At 38.5% G+C, this 27,994-nt stretch overlaps 1 protein-coding gene across 2 annotated transcripts; it reads right to left on the bottom strand.

Annotated features, from left to right (window-relative positions):
- Window positions 1-1,173: 1,173 nt before the first annotated feature.
- ankrd52b (ankyrin repeat domain 52b) lies at window positions 1,174-27,994 on the bottom strand. Of its 2 annotated transcripts, none has more exons than XM_079395931.1 (28): window positions 27,833-27,994; window positions 26,267-26,350; window positions 25,986-26,064; window positions 24,654-24,724; window positions 24,381-24,581; window positions 24,140-24,227; window positions 23,470-23,612; window positions 22,455-22,667; window positions 22,303-22,381; window positions 21,052-21,166; window positions 20,380-20,462; window positions 20,152-20,215; window positions 18,417-18,485; window positions 15,837-15,977; window positions 14,902-14,949; window positions 14,698-14,809; window positions 12,674-12,745; window positions 12,127-12,328; window positions 11,679-11,766; window positions 7,511-7,628; window positions 4,688-4,907; window positions 4,479-4,566; window positions 4,314-4,397; window positions 3,673-3,818; window positions 3,464-3,546; window positions 3,289-3,371; window positions 3,116-3,207; window positions 1,174-2,429 (listed from the first exon to the last, which is right to left on the bottom strand). In XM_079395931.1, exons 1-28 carry the CDS (start codon window positions 27,857-27,859, stop codon window positions 2,236-2,238), a joined length of 3,087 nt encoding a protein of 1,028 aa, XP_079252057.1. In that variant the 5' UTR covers window positions 27,860-27,994; the 3' UTR covers window positions 1,174-2,235. The 2 variants fall into 2 exon arrangements, with proteins under 2 accessions (XP_079252057.1, XP_079252058.1); XM_079395932.1 differs by having other exon boundaries at window positions 1,491-2,429; window positions 3,677-3,818.

Raw genomic sequence — 27,994 nt, 5'->3', positions numbered from 1 at the left:
ACCACTGTCAGTGCCATAATCCGCACTCTTCCACAGTGAGCAGGATGTCTTCTTCGTGTTCTTCTTCAGTGAGTCAGTGAGATGATCTTTGTGCTGAAGGAGAAAGATTATGATGAAATGGCATTCAGTGCTGACTCACATAGATAAATGGCTCCGCCCATTTTGCCAGTTGATCATGCAGGTGCACAAATGTGATTCAATTAGGCTTCAGCATTTCAGAGAAACTGAGTTTCCCCAAAGCATCAGCAACTTCGAGCGAAGCGTATTGATAGGGACCCTATCAAAGTGGGTTTTCAAAGGGAAAATTTCACATCAAAGTGGCTTTCTTCTGTAGTACCCATGTGCTTAGTAGTTATAAAGTACACAAATACCATCATGTTTCAAATCTATGTTGAAAAATGTTCCAGTTTGTATTTAGTATTAAAATGTGATTTAATGTGAAAATATGTTTATCTTTTGTTCAGTTGTTTCTGATAATCCACTGAACTTCACTAGTTCACTATTACTTAATTGAACTATTAAAACGAAATTTGCAAATGAAAAGGAAAGCAGCCTTCAAAAGGCAGAAGAACTGTTGGAAAAATTTGAGCAAAACACCTGGAGATATGCTGATATATAAAAAGGTAAAGAAGGTAGTAGTTCCCTATAACATGCAAATATTCACATATCGCAAATAATTTAGATATTTTTTTATCAGAATTTAAAGTGCCCCTATGATGGGTTATGAAAGGTTCATATTTTGGTTTTGGGAGTCCCTAACAACAGGTTGACATGCATACAAGGTCAAAAACACTTATTTTCTTGTAATATGCATTTATTTTTACCTTATTTGCTCAACGACACCCAAACGATTCGTTCAACGATTAACTTTTTCCAAACCCCTCCTTTGCGTGACGCTAATCTGCGGTGATTGGTCGATTTCATTTAAAGCAAGTGTTTGTGAGCACAGTGTTGCTTTGTGTACAGTCGTTACCGGGGAAACAGCTATTTTTAATGCTCCGAAAGCTGCACCTAGTGGCAAAAAATGAATTTGCATTTTCATTCACACCAATGCGAAAATCAAGTTTTCCCAGGTCTGCGCGCACAACAAGTGGGCGGGCAATATACTTATGTTTCATGTTGACATCAACATGAAACGCCTTGGGATTAATTTTAAAAACGACTCTTTCTTTTGAGAGAAAATAACTTTATACACGGTGCAATTTCAGATGTAAAACTTTGCAGGATGTTTTCATTCACTTAGAGCTGTGTTACAGACTGCATGAAAGGTAATTTTCAAAAATCTATAATAGGGGGACTTTAAATGTCTATATCAGGATATATACATTTGTTATTTGTTTTTCTGCAATATGTTTTTCTCCAATTAGTTTTACTCCAATATGTTTACTCCAATTAAAAATGTAAAAATTATTTTGCTTTAAAATACATATTGTGCAACTCTACTGAAGTTAACAGTATGAAATGATGATTAAAGTCTACTAGAACTGTTTACTAGCAAGAAATTATTATTTAAACAAATAAAAGCACAGTGCTGCTTTAGTGTTACAGCAAACACACATGAATGGCAAGAGTGATACGGTGGCACACAGTTGTCTGTGACAAACTGTACATTTGTGTAATTTAGTTTGTTTAGAAAGTGCTAAAAGTGTTATGAATTTCAGTTTTCATGGGTATGCATGCCTGTAAAACAAGATTCCAAATATGCAAAAACCTAAAAGCTCATAATCCGTGAGTGAGAAACATTTATTTTTATGGAATCACGTCTTGTTGTTTGCAGGGTGATTAAACATTGTTTACTTTATGCTTTTTTTTTCCTCAAAATTTGCCTCTTCAAAAATACAGAAAAAGTGTCCAAAGAAAGCTGGTAAATGTATCAGTAATAAGCTGAGATAAAAAGTTCATATTTAGAGTACCCACACATGCAAACACAAATTAATACATTTCTGTCCATGTATACTATATGATGCTAAAACAGTAGCAGATATTGTACTCTAATAGAAGTTGCTTTCTAAAGCTACATATAAAGGAGGAATTCAGCACATAATGGAATGGAGCAGTTAAACATGTACTGTATTCCAAATGAATATGTCACAGACAATATATACTGCATGATGCTAAAACAATAGTATTGTATAATATTGTACAAAAAAATGACATTCTAATAACTTCTGAATAGATAAAAGGAGTTCAAAGTCAGTGGCGGAGTTCAGTATATTGTTTGGTGTCCACTCAGCTCTATGGTTCCTCTGTAATCAGTTGTATAGGCACGGTGTTGGACAAGGGCTGATGGGATGCAGCAATGCCACAGTGCTTCATCAGACTGATGCCGCAGTTGGTGCCACCAGAAAAAGGCATCATTGTGGAAATTATAAGAGCCAAGCAGTCTGCCACATCTTTGTTTGGTGCACATGCCAAAGCTGGAATATGTCCTAAAATGTAAAATTAGTCAAATGTGATACCAGCAAAGTAGCATTCTTTTCACAATACATCGATACTCATTGGCCCTTATTACTGGAAATAACACAGTTGGAAAACAGCTGAGTTACTGTCGCAGTGCTGATAAAATGTAATTAAGTTAGTATCTTTGTTACTTTCAGTTAGTTTCTCCTCAACACTGACACTGTATTTAAAGAAGACAGAACAAATACACATTATTCTTCTAGTTTAAGTTCATATATTAAAGGCAATGTGACAAGTTTACATTAATCTTATCTGTAAACATTTTTCTTTCCACACTAAAAGCAAAAATGCTGCTTGATATGCAAAATTGGATTTTGGGCCAATGGGATTCCACTGTTTGAAGGGCTAACTAAGTTAATGTGGCAATTCAGAAAAATAAATAAAGTGACTAACAGAATGTATTGTCGCATTTGAGACAAAAGCTTACATTAACATGAAAGAAAATTGAGTACTTGTCACTTTAAAATGGCACAACACGTTAGGACAATGATGAATCAGAAAATCATTGAAGAGATTATTTAACTAGCAATTGGTGAACAGTTGGTTTGTGTGTCTCTTCACTCACAAAATCTACAGTACCTACTAGTCATTACTATTGGTAAAGTTAATAGTTTTGTCCCTCTCTTGGCAATGTGATGGGCATGGAGAAACTCACCATCTTGATCAATGGCCAGAACCGTTGCACCTCGAGTAAGCAGCACCTCAACCACAGTGGCAAGACCATTTCTTGCTGCGATATGGAGAGGTCTAATGGTATGGAGATAGAAAAACTTGTGAAAACAACCAAATAATTGATGCATATACACCTATGCAGATGTGAACGCTCACGTTTGAAGTGCACTGTTTGTGGTATTGATGAGAGTCGGGTCGTCAATCTCCGCCAGAATGAGAAGAGCACACATTTCATGACTCTGTTGAGTTAAACGTGATGATCAATTATAATGAAAACTCATCGCACCCAGCATGCTGTTTAATAGGACACTATGAGTGATGGGGTAATTACTCTTCTACAGGCGATATGAAGTGCTGAGTTCCTGTTGATGTCCAGCAGTGCAAGGTCTGCCCCAGCCTGATGAAGCAAGATATCTACAACCGAAAAAGTCTGAGCTGATCACTAAGACTACTCAATAAAGATTACACATCTTTTAAAAACAATGTTATATATTCAACATGATATAAAGCTCTTTTGACAAAAGATTTAACAATACAAACCCACAGCAGAAGTATGCCCATTCTCAGCAGCAACCATTAATGCAGAGCACCCTGTATAATCGACTGAGTTTACATCTGAGCCGCAGGTCAACGCCAAATGCAGTCCTGCGACATTTCCTGCATACGCAGATGCATGTAAGGGAGTCCTGCAGATAAATTACACAATAAACAGTGTTACGTCTGCCGAAGTATGTGTATGTATTTCTGAGTGTGTCTGTGCAGGAGAAGGTGTTAGGGAATTTAGAGGGTATATTAAAACCAGTTCTTTTTGTTTGTTATTTTGACCTTGTCCACTCCTGAATTTGTCCCCTTTGTTACTATTTTTCATTATAAATTTGTTAATAAATCTACTCTTTGTTTGATACTATTTTGGGAGTGAGTGCACATTTCATTAATGTTATGGATGGCCCTAGACAATGGTAACATAAATTGGAGGCTCGTCCGGGATTTGAACCCAGGACCTCTCGCACCCGAAGCGAGAATCATACCCCTAGACAACAGCAACCACAACAACAATAATAATTCTTAAATATTGGTGGCTTTTTGAAATCAGCTTTTAAAAAGGGAGCCTCTTATTTGTCCAAATTAGTTTTTTTGCTATGTTTGGAAAAATATTTGAAGTGGACAACAGACATACATACCTTCCTTTGTCATCTATGAGGTTCATGATTTTTGTTCCCATAGTTTCAACAAGCAGTCGAGCAGCACCATCATGACCAGCAATTCTGTGGCAAAAGGAAGAATAAACGGATCCTATCGTGGAAAGTGTACAGAAACGTTTTGAAGATGAGGAGAGGTTCACTCACAGTGCACAGTGCAGTGGTGTGAAGGTGTTTCCTTCCTGAAAGCTTGATGGCCTATATTCAAGTAAAGCTTCTAGACAGTCATTGTGCCCTTAAAATAGAACATAAAATACAGAATGTTTCCTTATTTTTATGTTGCAAACAAGAGATTTGTAATTCGTTAGTATAATTCTCAGCTGATGTTTCTGTACTGGAACGGAAAGGCATCTTACCATGGTAAGCAGCCCAGTGAGTAGGTGTGTAGGCACTGTAGTCTAGCAGAGAGTCAAGGGGGTCTGAGAGTGATGTTGCATCTAGTAAAGGACGCAACAGCCATGCGTGACCACAAGAGGCAGCCAAGTGCAAAGGGCTTCTGCCATAAACATCCCTGCACAGAGCGAAGGCTCCATGCACCAGCAAAGCTGAGACACACTCGTCACTACCAACTACTGCCTGAAACACACAGAGGAGACCGAAATTCAGTTTGCTGAATAATGCATTACAATTTTCAAGTACGTTTGGTAGTCCCACATTTGATTTGATCATATCGCTATAAGGAAACTACAAATCGTGCAATAAAAAGCAAGTCACTACTCAGGAAAATGTAGAAATACAATTCTGAAAGAATGTCTTGTTTGAGAAGCCATCTAAATTGAGACTTTTGGTCAACATAATGTTGATATAATTTAATGACTAAAAATAATTTGGCAACTAAATCTTTCATTTTAGGATCTACCTTATTGATTCCCACATGATTTACACACAGATAATATATGAAATTGAAAACACTCAGTGGAGGTTGTCTGGTCATGCTGGCTTAAATAAGAGTCAGCTGAATCTTCACACATTATACATCCTGTCCAAGATTAACTGATTCTCTGAGGATGATGCACTGGTCAGTCATTTGCATCTTCACATTCAAGAAAAACATGAATGCATTTCTTTACACAAACACACACAAAACTTATTTTAAGCTTTCATCCTCCCAATGAGATTTCAAGCTGGTTTGGTTCTGCAGCTACCTCATTTATAAAATGTTGCGCAGAAACCATCCTAAATTTGATCTTACATTCATCTCTCGAATATGCGTACGTGTGATTCATAGAATGAACTTACAAACAGAAAACGCACGTACGCCTCTCTTTCAGATGTGAAATCACAAATGATCTTGAACTTGCACGTAACTGAATGGTTTCAGCTCTCTGCCTTGTAAACGACTCCTAATTAATGTCATTAACATAAAAGATCACCAATCATCATAATTTAGAACAGCGAACTGCAAGAACAGCTTATATTTGAAAAAAACTGCAGAACTCCGAAAAGGAAAAAGTGTGTACGTCTGCTTTAGACCCTGACGTGACGCTATGCACTTTTCCACGTCAAAGACAGTTATTACAAGTATGAACGTTGGCATGGATTTAAGCGTACGCACACTCTAAGATCAAATCTGAGCGTATGCACATTTTATAAGTGAGGCCCAAGTCACCACCTACTGTATTTCACCTATTTGAACCAGTTCAGAGCAGGTTGAGACATTCCTGTGACCACCTGATATGATTGCAAAGCGCTTTGGGTGTACAGTAGTACATAAAAAAGCACAATATACTTCAAATGCGTAATTCATTCATGCAACCTAATTATCAAAGACAACCTTTTTCTGGTGGCTCATAAAAAGGATATGGATATTCTGGAGTATGTTTACCAAAGCAATGGCACAATTCAGCTGCTGGTGTATAGCCAAGGAATAATATACTACTGGCCAATGTGACAACTAAATAACTTATTATTATTATAAGAATGTATTATTGTATTATATTATATTAGAAAGCATAATTTAGTAAAATAAAATATTTTCTGACATTCATTCAGTACCTGCTGACTGTACCCTCATTTTATTATAAAGCTGCTTCTCACTTTGGCTGGTAATGACAGTAGGCGAAGCAAATCTTTACCATGAATATGAATGAATGTTTCAGCTGTCATCACAGAATAGGAAGTGGCTCGTAAATCCAGTCTATTTAGAGGTCAGTAGACCTATTTTTGTCTTCAGTTCAGTCAGTAGTTGCAAAGCACTCCTATAATAGGTTGTGGAGTCAGCATGGCTAGTTGAGCTATGGTCCTACTTTGGCATGTGTCAAATGTCACTGATTGTGAAAAAATATGCCCTGTTGATCCTGTAGATGAATTTAATCTAACCTACCTCCTACGTATGAACAGTATGTTACTGTAGGTTACACAGCAATAACAAATTACCTGTTCTTGATTTGCATGTCATGTAAAACCCTAGAACTGCATTCTTCCACCAACCAATTTAATGAAATAAGCTAATATAACTGAATACAAGCAACAAGGCACACAAGACCTTTTAGTGGAGCAAAGATTTTGTGAATTTTTTTTTCTTCATCTAATATATTATTTAGGAATTCAAAGAAGTTGCTCTCTGTGCGAAGAGAAATGAGAGGAACAAGAATCTATCAAAATAGATTAACAATGTGAGAAATAAATGGATATTTCACATTACAAGAGCAACCTATTACATATGACATTTGTAGCTGTGATATGTGGTCAGATGAGATTCAATCGTGATTTGATCACAGAAAATACAGGTCAGTGTTTTTCACAAACACTGAAGCACCCCTTCAAATCCATTGCACAGCCCATGACTCCTATAATTAGACCACATGTGTTGACCTGTCCTCACTACAGAGCTTAGATCTGCTGACACCTTTCCCACATTTAAACCCAAGTGTCCTAAGTTAAGTTTGGAGATGATTCCAATTCACAATGTGTTGCCAAATGTGAAACATAGAAGGGCTGTTCAAATGAAATGGATATCTCGTAGGGATTAGTTAGTTGCAATGACTGAACTCTGGGGTTGTACAGTATAAAGACCAAAGAATATGATGCCCTTTTGCAGACCCAGATGTATTCAGTGCTGCCAACACACCTTAAATTTCCTTACAATATTGCCAAATTCCAGCACAATAATGTGCAAATATTCATATACACAAACCAAACACATGCATACGTACTGTACGTGCAAAACATAAACTTACCGCGCGATGCAATGCAGTGCGGCTTCTTCTGTCTCCAGTGTCTGGATTACTTCCTCTCTCAAGCAGCATGTGGACACAGTCAATGTGACTGCCCAGTGTAGCCAACATCAATGGAGTCCTACAGATAACATCAAACTATGTTTACAATAGCAATACTTCAAACTATTCAAAAAAGGAACAAAGAGAGAAAAATGGGTTAATCAATACATTCATGGATTCTCACAACATTCTGATCAAGCATATTACTGAATGTTGAGCTGTGTCATCAAACAGGAAAATGAGACTTGAATGTGCAGTTTTGAATGCTTGGCATTGCACGTGGATATGTGAGGCTTGCATGCAGCTGCTCGGCCATGGAAACCCATTCCATGAAGCTCCCGGCGGACAACTTTTGCCAGTGGAAGTCTAAATCTGCAGAGCATTGGGGACTTTTACGCACCATACGCCTCAGCACTCGGTGATCCCGCTCTGTGACTTTACCTGGTCTTCTGCTTCATGGCTGAGTTGCTGTTCAAAATGCTTCCACTTTCCAATAATACAGACTGTGGAATATCTGGCAAGGATTCAATTTCATGAACTGACATCTTGCAAAGGTGGTATACATGCCTGAATTCATTGAGCCCTTCAAAATGAACTATTTTATTCACAAGTTTGTAAATCCAGACTGCATGGCTAGGTGTTTGATTTTACCTGTGGTAATGGGTGTGATTGAAACACTTGAATATATATGTATACAGCGGTGGCCAAAATTATTAGAACATTAGTATTTTCACCAGCTAATAAATGGTCAAGTCAGTTAATTCTATCTTTTGCTGTAGTTTGTCAGTAGGAAATATCAGTTGACTTTATCAAACATTAATTTTGCCATTAATTGTAATAATCCAGTGAGATTTGTGTTTGCACAAGGAGTCTGACAACAACCAGTGATACACACAGAGATCTGATCTGATCATCATCCAGTCTGTCTGGAATAACATGAAGAAACAGAACAAACTGAGGCAGACTAAATCCAGAAGAACTGTGGCAACGTCTCCAAGATGCTTCAAGAGACCCACCTGCATATCTAATTTGTGCTCTGCCATTTTTGCAGCGGCACCCGGAGAGCAACTGGGGGTTCGGTGCCTTGCTCATGAGACTGGTCATTCAGTTCACCCACCTACATTTCCTGCCAGTACTGAGACTCAAAACTGCGACCTTTGTGTTACAAGTCCAACTCTCCTACCATTAGGCCACAACTTCCCCAGGAACCGCAAGATTATTACCTAAGACTAGCAACATGGGCACTATCTTCTCTAATACATTAGAAGCTGTTGCCCCCCTCAAATTGAAAAAGGTTAGAGAAAAACGTACTGTGTCATGGTACAACAGTTACACCCATTCTCTCAAGAAAGAAACTCGTAATCTTGAGCGCAAATGGAGTAAAACTACTGTAACTTAGAAGTTTGTAGAATTGCGTGGAAAAACAGTATGTCCAGCTATAGACAGGCTCTAAAAGCTGCCAGGGCAGAGCATATCCGCAAACTCATAGATAATAACCAGAACAATCCAAGCTTTTTATTTAGCACAGTGGCTAGATTAACAAATAAACAGACACCACCCGATCTAAATATTCCCTAACAGTTTAATAGTATTGACTTTATGATTTTCTTTACTGATAAAATAGATAACATCAGAAATACAATATCAAATGTAGATTCTACTGCGTCCAGTATTTCAGCTTCATTCATCGCACCCAAAGAAAAACTGCAGTGCTTTACAACTATAGGACAGGAAGAGCTAAATAAACTTATCAGTGCATCTAAACCAACAACATGTTTATTAGATCCTGTACCCACTAAACTACTGAAAGAGTTGTTACCTGTAGCAGAAGAACCGCTTCTCAATATTATTAACTCATCGTTTTCTTTAGGTCACGTCCCAAAACCATTCAAGCTGGCGGTTATTAAGCCTCTTATTAAGAAACCACAATTAGATTATAATGAACTGGCAAATTACAGACCCATTTCAAATCTTCCGTTTATGTCTAAAATTTTAGAAAAAGTTGTGTCTGCTCAATTGTGCTCCTTCTTGCAAAAAATTATCTCTATGAAGAATTTCAGTCAGGTTTCAGGCTTCACCATAGTACAGAAACTGCACTTGTTAAAATTACAAATGACTTGCTTCTTGCTTCAGACCAAGGCTGCATCTCATTGCTAGTATTACTTGATCTTAGTGCTGCGTTCGACACTATAGACCATGACACACTCATAGATCGATTACAAAACTATACTGGTATTCAAGGGCAGGCTTTAAGATGCTTTAGATCCTACCTGTCCAATCGCTACCACTTTGTTCATTTAAATGGGGAGTCATCTCAATTATCACCAGTAAAGTATGGAGTACCACAAGGATCTGTCCTCTGCTATTTTCAATATACATGTTGCCGCTTGGTAATATTATAGCATGCTACCTGTTTCTGATACAGAAAAGCTAGTTCATGCATTCATGACCTCTAGACTGGACTATTGTAATGCACTGCTAGGTGGTTGTCCTGCATCTTCAATAAACAAGCTACAGATAGTAAAAAATTCAGTGGCTAGAGTTCTTACCAGATCAAGAAAATATGATCATATTACCCCAATTTTACAGTCTCTGCACTGGCTACCTATTAAGTTCCGTATCATTTACAAAATATTATTACTTGCCTATAAGGCCCTAAATGGTTTAGCTCCTGCGTACCTAACTCGTCTTCTACCACGCTACAATCCAACCCGCTCCCTAAGGTTGCAAAACTCTGGACTTTTGGTAGTACCTAGGATAGCAAAGTCCACTAAAGGAGGTAGAGCTTTTTCACATTTGGCTCCCAAACTCTGGAATAGCCTTCCTGATAACGTTCGGGGTTCAGACACACTCTATCTGTTTAAATCTAAATTAAAGACAAATCTCTTTAGCCAAGCATTCACATAATGCATCTTATAATCTTGCACTGCAGTTATATCTGATCAAATGTACATTATTATTATTCTTTAGCTTGGGTTGAACAAATTTTTGCTTAGATGGAACAGCAGCTACGCTAATTATGTCTCTATTTGTTTAACATCCCGTGGTAACTAGGAATTACAGAAGCTTCAGTCTGGATCCAACCCTTAAATGATCTGGGATGACCGAACACCTGAGAAAAGATAATGCCAACCCCTCAGAGGATGCCGATGCTCAGACAACATACAGAATTACCAAATTTTGCCATAAGTTAAATATATTAAGGTTCTGCAATATATAAATATATTGTGGAAACTTAATTTCCTGTAGAGCTGCTTTGCAATGATTTGTATCGTAAAAAGCGCTATACAAATAAACTTGAACTTGAACTTAATAACCCCTTTCTCAGATCAAGCCATTCACAGATTCTAGCCTGATGAGCGTCACACAGGCCAAGGCCCCTCCCACGATTATTGACACGATTATTTTAATGTAGACCCGCCCAGAGTGAGCTGTCCTCAGTCCGCCATTGTTTTGACACTGGAGCAGGAGTAGACAAGAATGACTCCTAAGCGATTGAGGAGTTGTTGGATGTAATAATGAACATGGCAGTCGTTATTTACTCCTGACATCTGAAGACGCAGTGGATTACATTTGTTTTTGAAGGGAATGCGCCCCCCCCCGATCTACCTAAATGTTCGCGCAAATCATTCGTGATCCAGCTTCACCTCCAGAAGGAGCAAGTATAAGGTTTTTATTTATTTTTGCAAATCGCCTTTCCTAATTATGTGCTACTTAGCAAGTTCCACGGCTAAAGTTAACAGTCTCTCAAGAGAACTTGTCACCCCACAGAAGAGAGGGGCGGGGTGAGCAGAGCTCATTAGCATTTAAAGAGACATGCACTGAAACAGGTCGCTGTGAACAGAGCTGTTTTTGACAAGATAAAAAGGTTGTTTTACACTACCATTGAGAACTTTTAACCAAAGTATGTTATAGACTCTTCATGAAGACCCTAAAGAATCATACCAACTTCTGTAAAATGGGCATCCGATGTCCCCTTTAAAGCAGTACTGGGGTGATGCTCACTGACTCGTAAACTTCCCTCTTCAATTTCTGTGATGTTCTGCTTAATTTTGTAAATGCGGTGTATGATCATGCTATATATATTGTGATGCTATATCACTGAAATGGATGTTGAAATTGCACTTACTGTCCATATATGTCCAAAAGGTCAATTATGTCATTTTTTTCGTCTCTTTGCAACATCATGAGCAGGCAGTCAGTTTGACCATTGGCAGCTATGAGGATAAATCAATGGGTTAAATAAAGTTAAAAATGTGATCTACAGTCTCTTGTACCAATTCATAGTTTGGCCCTCCCAAAGCTCTGCAATGATGTACATCTAACTGAGCTTTAACAAACCAAAATCATCAAAAAATGTTTTAAAAACATGAAACAATGTTTCAGTTATACAGCACATCATTCCCAAGAATACATAAGAGCCTTGATAAGACTATAGCACAAAATATAGCACAAATTTGTAATATTATTATGCTATGTTAGTAGAGTGCCTTTACTGATTGAACCTTTTAACTAACTTTTCAGTCGTTACACTTTACAAATTCTTTGTTCCTTTACACATTAATATCTTTACACACCTGAAGCATGTAATGGTGTCCATCTGTGGATGTGCTCCCTGATGGCATACGAGGCCCCTAGAAGCAGAAGCAGCTCCACACAGGGGCCGTGACCTCGCAGAGCAGCCATATACAGAGCTGTATGGCCCCCGGGATCCTGTATGTCTACATTAACCAATGTTTCAGACAGCACCTGAAGAGCTTCACTGTGACCATTATATGCCTGATAGAAACAATTTATCAGGGTTGGCCAAAATTCATATCTTGTTTTACTATCAATTCATGAGTAATTTGAATAGAATTGGCTTTTCCACACAGAATGGTTTTTGAATTGAAATGATAGAGAGAAGAATTTACTGAATTACTTCAACTGGCAATGGTTTATTTTTATGTTTCAAGCTAGGCTCAAAGTATGCCTTTGCCAATTTCCCTTTGCTAGTTAACAAAAAAATACATTTGTAGCAGTTCCATGAATTTAAATTCATTTTAATTCTACTTTTAATTTGTAATAACGACTGCATCAGAGAAAAAGAGAGAAAGGATATATGACTAGAGACGGAGTACTCACCGCTAAGTGAAAAGGGCTCACAGGAACACAACTCTCCACATCTTCCACACATTTGAAAGACATTTCTATGAGCTAATAAGAAATGTTTATTGCCAGTTCACTCAAAGTGACATACAGTACAAGGTAAAAGTAAGGAGAGCACATCAGTTTCTCAAAAAGCCTTGTTAAGTCTTGTTATCGACAAAGAGAATATGCGTAAAAAAAGTCTACAGTCTACAGCCTGTTTCCATCCAACTGGACTTTTACAGATAAAATGGTGTGCGTGATGACGTCATCCCTAAAAAAAACGAATTGTCGCATAAGTTTTGGTGTATTGAGCTGTTTCCAAACATTATTTCACCTATTGCGTAAATTAGCCTGTTCTTCATTTGAAACAAAACTTAATTCTATAGCCTATTATTAAATTGTATAGGCCTACATAAAAATTTTTTTAACAAGTGTGAGTTTTTTTGTTTGTTTGTTTTGTTCTTTTTTATAGATAATTTAGATACTTGATCATAAAGCAATAATCCTAAACAGGTGCAGTTGTATTATTATTATTTTTCTGATTAACTTTTATTAGGAAATAGGAATGTTCATTTTTGGTTATTTTATTTCTCCTAACCAACGGTCGTTAAGCCATTATTAACCATTAACTGACAAGATTATATTAAATTACAATTTGAATTAATAGGTGGCTATGACCCATTAAAAATACCTAAATTTGAGCAACACCATGAACACGGACGCTGCCTATAGGCTAATTCTGTCATGTGACAACACATTTATTTGCGTTAAAGCCCCTTTTCTCGATGAAAAGTGTTTCCAAACAAATTTTTGTGACATTTTAAGTATCGATATAGAATTTATGCGCTAAAGTTAAACAAAAATATTGTGTCGACACATGAGAAATGTTATCGATAAATGGCTTTTGGCTAATGTGTGCCAGCCAGAGCATTAGATAACAAAATACCAAAGAAATTGGCATCAGCAAACAAATGATGCCCAAAGAGATTTTCTCAGACATAACTTTGGTAAACTAAGCCAAGCTACTCGGTTCGCCTCAAGAGTAACCACAGAGTAGCAGAGTAACCACAGTTATAGTTTACCTTCGCATTAGTTATGGGCATGTTTCATTAATGTTTGACAATAACAATGTGTCTGAATTCTTTTTGTATTCAAAAAACAATTATGCGCCTGTGTTATTAGTAGAATACACTCAACTGTTTATCATCAGTTCTGCTGTAACCCTAAAATTTTGCATTTCTGAATGATTTCGAGATGATTTCCAATGATTTTGTTATGGGATTGCAATCTCATGCTAATGTATTTCTATCATTTCAAACTTAAGAAACTTTTTTGGTTTCACTTTATTTTGATGGTCCCTTTTGCTCATTCTGTTGACTATATGTAATGCTGCACCTAGATGGCGCATTAGTTGACTGGTAGAGTTAGGGTTAGAATAAGTTGACATGTACTTGCAAAGATACTGATAGTCAGTGGAATGTCTGCTGGGAGACCATCAGTATAAGGTGTTAGCAGATATTAGACAGGCAGTCTACTAATACTATAATAAGTGTTAGTTGGCACATAGGTGCAGCAAAACTTATAGTCAACAGAATTTTCAAAGGAGACCATCAAAATAAAGTGTTACTGCTACTTTTTGTGAAATGTTTTACTTAACATTTGTGCTTGTGCTTTATTTATTTAAAATAAAAGCCACTTTATTTAAAGTCGGCATGGAAAGGAAATTAATAATGTATTTTCTAATTGCATTCTGCTAATCTCTACTGTGAACGATTCATCCATGCATACAGTTTCTTTTCTTTTTTTTAATCAAAACTCAGTTCTGACATTCAAAATGTCAGATCTGACATATGCTGGACTTCTTATATGAGTAATATTATTCAGTTTTTTTCCACTAGACAAAACTGGCAGGTGTGAAAACATCAAACTACATATCGAACTAAAAGCCACACAAAATTCTACTCACATGTCCCATAATTCACATAATATATGGTATACCATTAAAAGAGTTTTCTTACCAATTTTAGGTTGTGTCTGTCACCACAGGCAGCTGCGTAGTGGACTGGACTGAAGCCTTTACTGTCACGCAGTGTTGGATCGGCACCACTATGCAAAAGAAACTCCAGACACCTGTGAGAACATGTAACTCATAAGGGGTCATGTACTATTAAGCTTATTAACAGTTATGTCATTTTATTTTCAAATCCCAAAAGATGCTTTACCACTGAGCTTCTTCATCAGTCTCACTGTCAGGACAGTTCTGTTCAACTCTATTGGGGGGAAAATATACACTAAGGTAAGTCATATTTGAAATTATTGAATAAATAAATATGAATTTGTATATACATCTCACATTAAATCGTCAACGGTGGATTTAAAGGTTTTCGGAAAATAATTAACATTTTAGATCTTTTCCTATGGCTTCTGAAGACTTTAAATACAGTGAATTAATTGTGTGGACTATTTATGCATTTATGCACTTTCATTGAGAGTTTTCCTTCCACAGATAAAACACACAAGTTTATTATATTATTATTATTATATAGGTTGTATTATATATTATTATTATATAGGTTGTATTTTAATTTATGATTACACATGGACAAAATCAAAACACCCAAATAAATTAGCCCACTGATTCTACTCATTTCAGCCACAGTCCTGTGTTTATTGAACAAAAGACCAGGTGAGTCGAGGACCAAAATTAAGGGTCAGTATGACTAAGAGAGCTACCAGAGTGAAATCGCAAAGGGAGTGCAGTATCTGGGCACATGCACATGTCTATAACCACAAGGCGTGACAGACCAAGGCTAGAGGAAAACTAGAGAATGGACAGAGAATGGCAACAGAGATGTACAGGACTGGGCAAGACACGAATAGACTGGACTTAGTCTGCAAAAATAATCTTGTACAGACACAAAAGACAAGATGGTAATAAAAAGCAGAGAGGATCAACATGAAGAAAAGACAGGTGACATATTATTAGCACATATTCAAAGTTCTCACAAATCTACTCTGTCATCATAGGGTATGGAGTGTGTACCGATGTGATGAAGCATTACAGCATAGGGCTGACAGAACAAGAATGTGGAAAAATGCAGGGGTCTGAATACTTTCCAAATCAGCTGTACGTAGGGTAGTGATATAAATGTTATACCTGTGTGAGGTTTGGGCAGCAGCTGCATAGTGCAGTGGACTGCATCCATTCACATCCAGTTCATTAACATCAGCTCCAGCTTTCACCAGAGCCACTGTACACAGATATGAGCCGTTCACTGATGTATAGTGCAAAGGAGACCTGTGAAGAATTAAATTAAAGATTTTACACTCTTTCTTTGTAACTAAGCCAACGTGAGAAACTTTATGACACTGTCCATTTAAAAAAGAAATCTGATTTCCTTTGTATTGGTGCTATCAAATGATTAATCGCATCCAAAATAAAAGTTTTTGTGTATATAATATATGCATGTGTGCTGTGTATATTTATTCTGTATATATAAATACACTCACATGCATGTATATATTTCAGAAAAGTTTATATATGAAATATATTTATTTATAATTTAAATGATATTAATATAAATATAGACATGTAAATACATGTAAATATTTTCAAAATATATACTGTAATGCATGTGTATATTACGGTTTGGTTTCGATTTAGTTCCTGTTTGTCCTTATTTCGGTTTCCTGTCATTAGTTAATCATCGTTTATTCCTTTCACCTGTCTTGTATTAATCATCTTGTTTCCTCATTAGTTTGTGTTCTTTATAAGCCTTGAGTTCTGTAGTAGTCTTCGCCGTGTCTTAAAGTTATGTTTATGCGGTTATCTCTGTTGTTGAATACATTCGTACCATTAAAGAACCTCATTACTCTGAATCCCTCATCTTCCTGCCTTCTACTGCAGCAACGCGTAACAGAAGACACGACCTACACAGAAGATGAGGAGGCGGGCTGATTTTGGTTCCCCGCAAGGGAGGTCCGGGGTTCATCAGCCTGCTTCCGCCGCCCGATGATGGTTCCGCCACTCGCGACGATGATGATGCCGCCGCCCGCGGCGATAATGGTTCAGCCACCCGCGGCAAGGTTTACGCCACTGCCCGTGGCTCTCCCAAACTCAAATTATTCCTAACTTGGAGCTTCTGGATACGGCGATACCCCCTGATTTCCTGGCTCCTGTCCTCTCCCCAGAACCCGCTCCTCAACAGCGCCCTCCTGTGCCCGCTCCACCCCAGTGCTTTCCAGTGCCCGCTCCTAGTCAGCATTCCCCAGTGCTCGCTTCTCCAGAGCCAGTCTCTCCAGTGCCCGCTCCTCCAGGGCCAGTCTCTCCAGTGCCCGCTTCTCCAGGGCCAGTCTCTCCAGTGCTCACTTCTCCAGGGCCAGTCTCTCCAGTGCCCGATTCTCCAGGGCCAGTCCCTCCTGTACCTATGCTGACAGAGCGCCCCCAAGAATTAGCGCTGCCTGAGCGCCCCCAAGAGTCTGTGCCTCGCAAGTGCCCTCCAGTGCCTGCTCCTCGCAAATGCCCTCCAGTGCCTGCTCCACGCAAGTGCCCTCCAATGGCTGCTCCTTGCAAGTGCTCTCCTGCGTCTCCACTGATCCCGTCCAGCCCTCCTGCGTCTCCTACATCTCCGCTGGTCCCGTCCAGCTCCGTGCTTCCAGAGCGCCCTCAAGTGTCCGCGCTTCCAGAGCGCCCTCCTATGTCTCCGCTGGTCCCGTCCAGCTCTGCGCTGCCCAAGCGCCCCCAAGTGTCCGCGCTTCCAGAGCGCCCTCCTATGTCTCTGCTGGTCCCATCCAGCTCCGCGCTGCCCAAGCGCCCCCAAGTGTCCGTGCTTCCTGAGCGCCTTCCTATGTCTCTGCTGGTCCCATCCAGCTCCGCGCTTCCAGAATGCCCCCAAGAGTCCGCGCTTCCAAAGCGCCCCCAAGAGTCCGCGCTTCCGGAGCGCCCTCCTATGTCTCCGCTGGTTCCGCCCAGCTACGCGCTTCCAGAGCTTCCCCAAGTGACCGCGCCGTCAGAGCACCCTCTAGTGCCCGCTCCTCCTCAATGGCTCCCAGAGGGGAACTTCCCCAAGAAAATTGGGGGGGGGGGGCGGGGCATACAGTCACAGCCAAGGGCCAAGGCCACGGAGCTCCCTGATGAAAAAATAATAGGGCCATGGCCTCCCGAGTCTCCAGTCCCGCCATGGCCTCCTGAGTCTCCTGATCCGCCCTGGAGGCTTTCCTTGTCTCCTCCATGTCCTCGCCCGCCCCCCCACGATATCTGTCACGGTTTGGTTTCTGTTTAGTTCCTGTTTGTTCTTATTTGGTCGGTTTCCTGTCATTTAGGTATTCATTGTTTATTCCTTTCACCTATCTTGTATTAATCATATTGTTTCCTCATTAGTTTGTGTTCTTTATAAGCCTTGAGTTCTGTAGTAGTCTCCGTCGTGTCTTAAAGTTATGTTTATGCGGTTATCTCTGTTGTTGAATACGTTCGTACCATTAAAGAACCTTATTACTCTGAATCCCTCATCTTCCTGCCTCCTACTGCAGCAACGCGTAACAGTGTATTTATATATACATAATAAATATAAACAGAACACACATATTTTATGCAAACAAAAACGTTTATATGTAATTAATCGCGATTAATCGATTGACAGCACTAGTAGGTAAATATATATATATATATATATATATCAAATGTGCACAAGATTCACACTGTGAATATATAACAGAATTTCATTTATAAAGATTTTACCTTCCAAAGTTGTCCTTTTTATTCAAAGCAGCGCCACTGTTTAACAGCAATTTAAGACAGTCAACATTTCTGTCAGTGAACAAAATGGAAAACAAAGGATGAATAACTAAATTGTATATTAAATACAATATTGTATATTACATATTTTGTGTCTTTTCATGTGACAACACTGAAGAAATTACACTTTGCTACAATGTAAAGTAGTGAGTGTACAGCTTGTATAACAGTATAAATTTGCTGTCCCCTCACAATAACACACAGCCATTGTGTGTCAGCCAATGTCTAAACCGCTGGCCACAAAAGTGAGTACACCCTTAAGTGAAAATGTCCAAACTGGGCCCAAAGTGTCAATATTTTAGTTACCATTATTTTCCAGCACTGCCTTAAACCTCTTGGGCATGGAGTTCACCAGAGTTTCACAGGTTGCCACTCGAGTCCTCTTCCACTCCTCCATGACGACATCACAGAGCTGGTGGATGTTAGAGACCTTGCGCTCCTCCACTTTCCATTTGAGGATGCCCCACAGATGCTCAATAGGGTTTAGGTTTGGAGACATGCTTGTTCAGTCCATCACCTTTACCCTCAGCTTCTTTAGCAAGGTAGTGGTCGTCTTGGAGGTGTGTTTGTGGTCGTTATCATGTTGGAATACTGCCCTGCGCCCCAGTCTCCACTTCAGTAAGTCACAGTACATGTTGGCATTCATGGTTCCCTCAATGAACTGTAGCTCCCCAGTGCCGGCAGCACTCATGCAGCCCCAGACCAAGACACTCCCACCGCCATGCTTGACTGTAGGCAAAACACACTTGTCTTTGTACTCCTCACCTGGTTGCCGCCACACACGCTTGACACCATCTGAACCAAATAACTTTATCTTGGTCTCATCAGGCACAGGACATGGTTCCAGTTATCCATGTCCTTAGTCTGCTTGTCTTCAGCAAACTGTTTGCAGGCTTTCTTGTGCATCATCTTTATTAGAGGCTTCCATCTGGGATGACAGCCATGCAGACCAACTTGATGCAGTGTGCGGCACATGGTCTGAGCACTGGCTGACCCCCCACCCCTTCAACCTCTGCAGCAATACTGGCAGCACTCATACGTCTATTTCCCAAACACAACCTCTGGATATGACGCTGAGCACGTGCACTCAACTTCTTTGGTCGACCATGGCGAGGCCTATTCTGAGTGGAACCTGTCCTGTTAAACCGCTGTATGGTCTTGGCCACCGTGTTGCAGCTCAGTTTCAGGGTCTTGGCAATCTTCTTATAGCCTACGCCATCTTTATGTAGAGCAACAATTCTTTTTTTCAGATCCTCAGAGAGTTCTTTGCCACGAGGTGCCATGTTGAACTTCCAGTGACCAGTATGAGAGAGTGAGAGCAATAACACCAAATTTAACACACCTGCTCCCCATTCACACCTGAGACCTTGTAACACTAACGAGTCACATGACACCGGGGAGCGAAAATGGCTAAATGGGCCCAATTTGGACATTTTCACTTAGGGGTGTACTCACTTTTGTGGCCAGCGGTTTAGACATTAATGGCTGTGTGTTCAGTTATTTTGAGGGGACAGCCAATTTACATTGTTATACAAGCTGTACACTCACTACTTTACATTGTAGCCAAGTGTAATTTCTTCAGTGTTGTCACATGAAAAGATATAATAAAATATTTACAAAAATGTGAGGGGTGTACTCGCTTCTGTGAGATACTGTAAGTGGTAGACATTTAGCATACCTGCCTGAAGCAGCTACATGCAAACATGTCCTTCCCAGGCTGTCCACGGTGTTTATATCAAACCCTGCCAAGAGAAAATGTTTGTTAGACAAACATACATTTTTAGACGGGTGACATAAATCTGGTTTAAAAGCAATGGGGTGGATTCTTGTCAAAGCAATGGGATGGTGCTTATGCATTGTACATCATTTTGGACATAAGCATCTGCCATCTGTATATGATTTTTACCTGAGGAGAGTAACTTTTGACAACAGTCTGAAAATCCGTAAAACACCGCCAAGTGCAATGGAGTCGTGACATTAATGTCTTGCCTATATGGTGGACAGTTATTGTAAAAGCATATTACAATTTAAATAGGCATTTGTACATTTTAAACATATTCTCAAGATAAACTGAAGATATGTCATGACTGAAACCATCACATTCGTACTGTAGCCAATAATTACTTTCAATTCATTCAAAGGCTCATTCTATAGAAATATAGCAACATATTGTTTATTTTTTTCTTCATAAATGCTTAAATTTAACATATTAAATACTGACTAAAGGCCATTGGACATTGAGTCGGAAATTTTCACATGTTTAAAAAAAAAATATGACCTCACGTTGTGTCAATCATGTTTACACACTGCCTCCGAAACTTTCCTCCGTCATAAAAAATTCGGATCAATTTCGATTTTCTGCATTTTCGTATTTGTAGCAAGCATTTTGATAGGAAAGAATGACGAATACAAAAAACAAAACAAATAAAAACGCATAGGAACTCAAGGACCTTAAGCCCGACTAAACTGCTTGAATCCACATACATGCCAACTACAATAAATGGAAGTGGACACAAACTCTAAAGTGTCTGTTCTGCTGCAGTAGTCTCTGTGTTTGTATGGGTTTGTGAAGACACACCTGGCCACATCCGCACCGTTATTCAAGAGTATAGTGATGAGCAACTCATGACCATGTTTAGCAGCAGAGTGAAGAGGAGTATTACCATACTTATCAGCACACTCCACCTCTGCACCTGAAAGAGAAAAAAATAAAAGACTGTTATTACAAGATTGGCAATGGCTTTAACCTTACAACACCAACTTTGACAAACAAACTGCAGACTAGTAAGCATGTGATGCCATCCCTACCAGAAAGCATGATGGCAGCTTTCAGTTGCTTTTTTTAGCAGCACGAAGATTTTATGAAATCAGTGACAGAGCCAGAGAGGTGCCACCCCAACATATATCTTATTTTACCTCTTGTTGAAAGAAGCATTTATTTTGACATGCAGTGATGGTGAGGCACATTGTTAACAAATATTAACGTTGAATTTTAATATAAACTTGAGTATTATTTTGGTATATTATTACCCACTCAACTTTTGATCCATTAACAGAGAGGTAATCAGACAGGAGAGTTCCTAACATACATTGTGTTTGGCAATGCAGTGCAGTCACAGTGTCATTGGTGACAGTATAAGAATGTTTAGTTAATGCGAGTTAACAATATGAAGTAACCCTTTACAGTTACTAGCGATTATCGTCAATTTGATTTCACAGATACTATTTAAACTATTCAATAATGAAAAGCCTTTAACTGAAAATTGAGTGTTTAATCGTATTATTATACATTACTGACACTCTATCCTCCAATTTGATACTGTTAAGTGCTTTGACACAATCTGTATTGTTAAAAGCGCTATATAAAATAAAGGTGACTTGACTTGACAAAGCCTTAAACAGCATTGCTATACTAGTCCACCAGTGAGTCAAGTAAAGTCATTTCGGTAACACTTTAGAATAGGGAACACTTATTCACTATTAACTACGACTTTTCCCTCAATAAATTCCTAATTTGCTTATTAATAGTTTGTAAGGTAGTTGTTAAGTTTAGGTATTGGGTAGGATTAGGGATGTAGAATAAGGTCATGTAGAATAAGGCATTAACATGTGCTTAATTATTACTAATAAATGGCTAATATTCTAGTAATTTGCATGCTAATAAGCAACTAGTTAAGAAACCCTAAAGTAAAGTGTTACCGTCATTTCTAATCGTACGGAGCTTTTTACAGTGTACTTTGTAGCTCAGTCGCTCAACAGGAAAATACTGCTGTAAAATCTGGTCTAACTTGTATTAAGCTTGACATTTGTGCTTTGAGCATGGCTTTACCATTTTGAATGAGTATCTGGGAACGGGTGAAGTGTCCGTGAATGGCTGCCATATGCAATGGACTCTTCCCGGCTTTATTCTGAAATCAAAACAAGAAAGGTCAGAGAAAAACACTGCAATAATCACCTGCTCATTTCGAGTTGTCTACTGACCAGAATGTTAACATCTGCCCCGTTATTGACCAGCAGCTCCAGACACAAGGCTCCATCAGCGGAGGCAGCAGACAGGTGCAGCGGTGTGCAGCCATGCACGTTTGATCGGTTAACACTGGCACCACAGTTAACCAGCTCACTAGCTACAGCCCTTTGCCCAGCGTAACAAACCATGTGGAGAGCACTGTTACCAGAGCCATCTGCTTCATCAATCTAACAGACAAAATGAAAGACAAAACAAAAATCACAATGGCTTCTGTCTCTGGTGCACAATTCATGAGTTTACATTACTCCAAAAAAAAAGATTTGTAGCTTACTGTGGAAAAAATTGGGTTTTAAAAATGCAACTAGTTTTTATAATTAACTCCTTGTTCTGTTAAAACCTTAAAGCCATAGCTCACCCAAAAATGAAACTCCCCCTTGGATTGACTCAGCCTCATGTCATTTCAAACCTGTATATATTTCTTTCTTCTTACAACGGAATGTTTTTTTCTTCTTCTTCTTCTTCAGTAGAACAGAATGTTGGAACTCACTGACTTTCATTGTATCGATAAAACAGTTCACATTCTTTAAAATATCTTCTTTTCCATTCCAGTGAAAATAGTCATGCAGGATAGGAACAACATGAGCTAAGTAAATGATGACGCAATATTTGACTGTCCCTTTAAGAATTGATTTTTCATGATATGACCCCCTAACAAGATTAAGCCATAGTTCAATTAGGACATTTAGGTAATTTTTATAAACATGCCTTAGAAAAAAGCATTATTGGCATGCATCTTAAGATAAAACAAAGGCACTGACATGTTTTAAGATCAGTCAGTGCAAGTTTCTTCTTTCATTTTAGTCTAGGACTAGGCTTAAGCCTTGTCTGTGAAACCAGGGGCTAGTATTTTTCTGTGGATGCTCAACCATTTGGGGATCGGCGCCCATGTGACAACACAATGACCCGATGAAAACGTGACACATAAACAAGCAGGAAACAGAGATCTAGCACTAATATATGATCCCTCACCTCTGCTCCATGTTTCAGGAGGTACTTGACCACTTCAGTGTGTCCACCAAGAGCAGCCGCATGTAGAGGAGTAAACCCCTGCTTATCCCTGCAGGACACATCAGCACTGCAGGCTACTAAGAGCTTGACAACCTCCAGATGCCCTGAGAAACAGACACAACCAGATAACACACTAGTGAAATTAAATATATTCTGATCAGACGTCTATATGTTACTCTGGACCACAAAACCAGTCATAAGGGTCAATTTTTTGACATTGGGATTTATACATCCCCTGAAACCTGAATAAATATGATGTATGGTTTGTTAGGATAGGGCAATATTTGGCTGAGATACAACCGTTTGGAAATCCGGAATCTGAGGGTGCAAAAAAATCGAAATATTGAGAAAATCGCATTTAAAGTTGCCCAAATGAAGTTCTTAGCAATGCATATTACTAATCAAAAATTAAGTTTTGATATATTTACAGTAGAAAATTCACAAAATATCTTAATGGAACATGATCTTTACTGATTTTTGACATAAAAGAAAAATCTATACTTTTGACCCATATAATGTTGGCTATTGCTACAAATATACCTGTGCTACTTATGACTGCTTTTGTGCTCCAGGGTCAAATATAATAAACTTATTAATTGAGGCAGGAATTCAGAGTCAGAGGACCAGATACCTAGATAAGCAGCCAAATGGATAGGCTGCCTGTCCTTTACGTCTCTGGCACTCATGGTGGCCCCTTTATTTAGGAGCAGGGTCACTGTCTAAGAACATTATTAATTAGTTTAAAAGAAAATACATTTTTTTCTTCTTCTTTCTTAACATGCACACCTCAACTATAATGTTTAAGGAATAAAGTGTTTCAGATAAATCTTCTATGAAATGTCCACCACATTCAGTGTCAGCTCTTGCCGAACCTCTGCATGTCCACTGTGGACTGCGTGATGTAAAGCGGTTCTCCCGAAGCGATCTGTTGCATTCAGACAGCTCATGTAAGGAATCAGAATATCGACACACTTCATGGCTCGGTTGGCTGCAGCTACATGCAGCGCCGTCTGACAGAACCTGTCCTGCGCGTTCACCTCAGCTCCCTTTCTCAGCAGCAGCCCAACAGACCCCTGCATTTAAAATAATACAAAATGAGAGACGACAACGCAATAAACAGCAAAGAGATTTTTTTAAATCCTTACTTCATTCTGTGAGGCAGCTGCCCGATGCAGAGGAGTCAGCCACTCCTGGTCTTTAGCGTTAACATCAGCACCTGAGACCACAACATCACAGGCAATCAAAGACAAAATACAGTGTTAAAGACTAAATATTGTAACACTTTAGTATAGGGACCAATTCTTGCTATTAACTAGTTGCTTATTAGCATGCCTATTATTAACATATTGGCTGTTTTGATTTGCATAACACCGCCCAAATGTATACCCAAAGAAAGAAGGCGTTTATTCTCGCTGTAGTATTGTTGCTGTCGCCGGTGCCATGTCCTGGAGACGCTGTGTTTCATTGTGAAAGCGAAACTACTTTGTTTGAGCATCCAAAAGAGGACTGAGAAACGGCATCACTATATGGTGAGGGGCGTAACATTTCCGTCTCACGCTTGAGGTATTCAGCCAATCACAACGCACTGGACAGCTGGCCAATCAGAGCACGCCTCGCTTCTCAGAACGATGAGCTTTGTAAAAATCGGCGCGTTTAAACTACATAAACACAATGCATTACACCAAATTCACAAAATAATGTTCCTTTTAGCAACGTCATATGACCCCTTTAACAACTACCCTACTAATTTTTAATAAGCAGCAAATTAGGAGTTTACTGATGCAAAAATCATTGTTAAAAGTTATTTAGTGGTGAGAACTGGACCTTAAAATAACATGTGATCCAAAATATTCTACAATGAATGCTTAGTTTAAAATGAATTTAAATCACTTATACACATTAAATAATAACTTTTTTAATGAAGAAGTCTCTTGTACTCACCAAGGCTGTATTTATTTGATCAAATGCAGTAAAAAGAGTACTGTGAAATACTATTACAATTTAAAAGAGACATTCTCTATTGATGCTATAACAAAGCTGAATTTTCAGCATTACTCCAGTCTTCAGTGGCATATGATCCTTCAGAAATCATGCTAATACGCTGATTTGCTGCTCAAGAATTATTATTATAAATGTTGAAACAAGTTTTCCTTGCTCTTTGGAGTGTTACAAGCTGTTTGTGCATAGACAAGATCCCTGAAGTTGCAAAGACTAAAGTCTCAAAAGCAAATAAATTTTCTTTATAAAAGTTAAGACTCGACCACGCCCTCCTAAAACAGCTCATTCAAACACACCCCACATGTCTACGTCACGTGTGTAAAGATTTGCAAGTCACCGCCCAAATGTTTACGCAAAGAAAGAAGGCGGAACTATTATTCTCGCTGTAGTATCGGTTTGCTGTTCATGTCTATAACTGTAAGTCCGTATTAAAACCTCAGTATGCAATATTTTGCACAACCTGAAATTCCTGATCTCACCTGAACTGATGAGGAGGTCCATGATATAAACACCACCAACATAAGATGCAGCATGCAACGCAGTGCGCCACTCTTGGTCCTGCAACAACAAATGACTGTACCTCACGTTGTAATTTCCAAGAAAAATTAGAGTAATCACTCTACAATTTTAATAACAAGCATTTCATAATTTTAGTTATCAGGTATGTGGATGTATGCTTTAATAAAAGGAGTAAAGGAATTTTTAAGAACCATAACGTTTCTTCAAATAAGACTATTTCTTCAAGACAAAACCCACGTACCAATTCATTGACTTCTTCATTTTGCTCCAACAAAAATTCTACCATTTCAGCATTCTGGCTAAATACTGCCTGGACAAGGAGTGACTAAAAGAGACAAAGACAGAATCAGGATCAGTATAATTACACTTTAGAGAAGAAAGTATTAGGGGTAGGAATTCTGGTTCAAAAACATTGCCTAAACATTGCCCTGGCTTTAAGTATCTGAAATATAATGGAAGTCAAAATTGGAACTTTTTATGGTCCTAAACTTGTATCTTGTATTCCATATGGTATGGTATTTTCCTCAACTGTTTGGTAAAATATCAGAAGTGTTCAGCAGAAGAAAGAAATTTAGGTTTGGAACAACCTAAGTTTCAACCAAGTTTCATTTATGGATGAAATATCCCTTTAAGCCTTTGGTCAGTTTCATTTCTGTCTGTTTGTTTGTTTGTTCATTTAAAAGTAGTGAATCAAAAACAAATGTTTTGTAAACGATAAATACAAGTATTTTGCCCAGGGTGTCCGTGGGTCCTTAAAAAGTCTTAAATTCAGATTCAATGGGTCTTAAATGTTTTTGGTCACATTACCGCTAAAAATATCTTCAGTCTGACGGACCTAATGACCGTTTACATCATTGAACATCTCCCCCCAAAACTGCAAAGTATGCACCCCCCCCAACATTTCTTATTTGTATATTCATAAATGTTATTTAAAACATTATTTATTGCAGTTGTAATTTTACAGTGTAATTTATTTAATCTGACTGCTAACATTATTGCAATTTATTGATAAATTGTAATAATTTGACATAAAATGTGATGCATACATTTAAAAGGTTTTTAAAAATATGCAGATTTAAGTATGTAAAAGCTGATAGAACACTGATGAAAATATTGCTTCAGAATAATTGTTTACACCAGCAGAAATCTTGGTGATGTGATAGTTTTGTGGGGATATTTTGTGTGCAATATTGTCTGCTGATATGAAAAGTCCAGTGTTTATCATAGTAAAAAAAATATATATAATTTATGACAATGATTTTTTTTTCTTCTTTTTTACATTAAACATTCAATATATGTATGTAATATAATGTGCATTTCCATTATAGGTTTAGGTCTTAAATTTAAAATAAGGTGGTATTAAAAAGTCTTAAATTTGACTTCATATCTGTAGAAATCCTGTTGCCATTTTAGAGGCAAAATTAGTGTAGTTACATTTTATAATTTGTCTCAGCATTAAGTAAACATAGACCAAAAACAAGTCTTAAATAAACATACTCAAAATATCTGCAGTGTTGAAAATGTAGCACTTCTCCCCAATGCAGGGATACACACTTAAGTTACTATATAATGACTTCAATCCACTAACGTTACTAAAGTCAGCTAATGACCGACATGTGGTTTTTCACTGACAGCGCAATAGGTTACTATTACCAGGACCTGGGATATAACTAGTTTTGCAGTGCCAGTTTTCCTCTGGCTGTGTATATAGGAAGTATATTAAAAATCTAAATGAAGCACACTAGAGAGAGCAAGTCCTTCCATGCTGCTGAGAAAACTAACGCGAAAAGCATTTCTAGACGCTTACCTGCTCGCTTATCTTTAATGCTCCCATCTCCACAGATTAGTCAGGTCGGGGTTTATTCATTAGGATATGATCATGAAGAAATGATTCCGTTTTTAGGCCGTTAATAATGAACGGTAACTAGTGAGCGGATTCACTAACGTTAGAGCAACTGCGCTGTAATAT

The sequence above is a fragment of the Barbus barbus genome, assembly GCF_936440315.1.
Source record: "Barbus barbus genome assembly, chromosome: 37".
NCBI lineage: Eukaryota > Metazoa > Chordata > Actinopteri > Cypriniformes > Cyprinidae > Barbus > Barbus barbus.
This window is presented reverse-complemented; position numbering and strand designations above follow the sequence as displayed.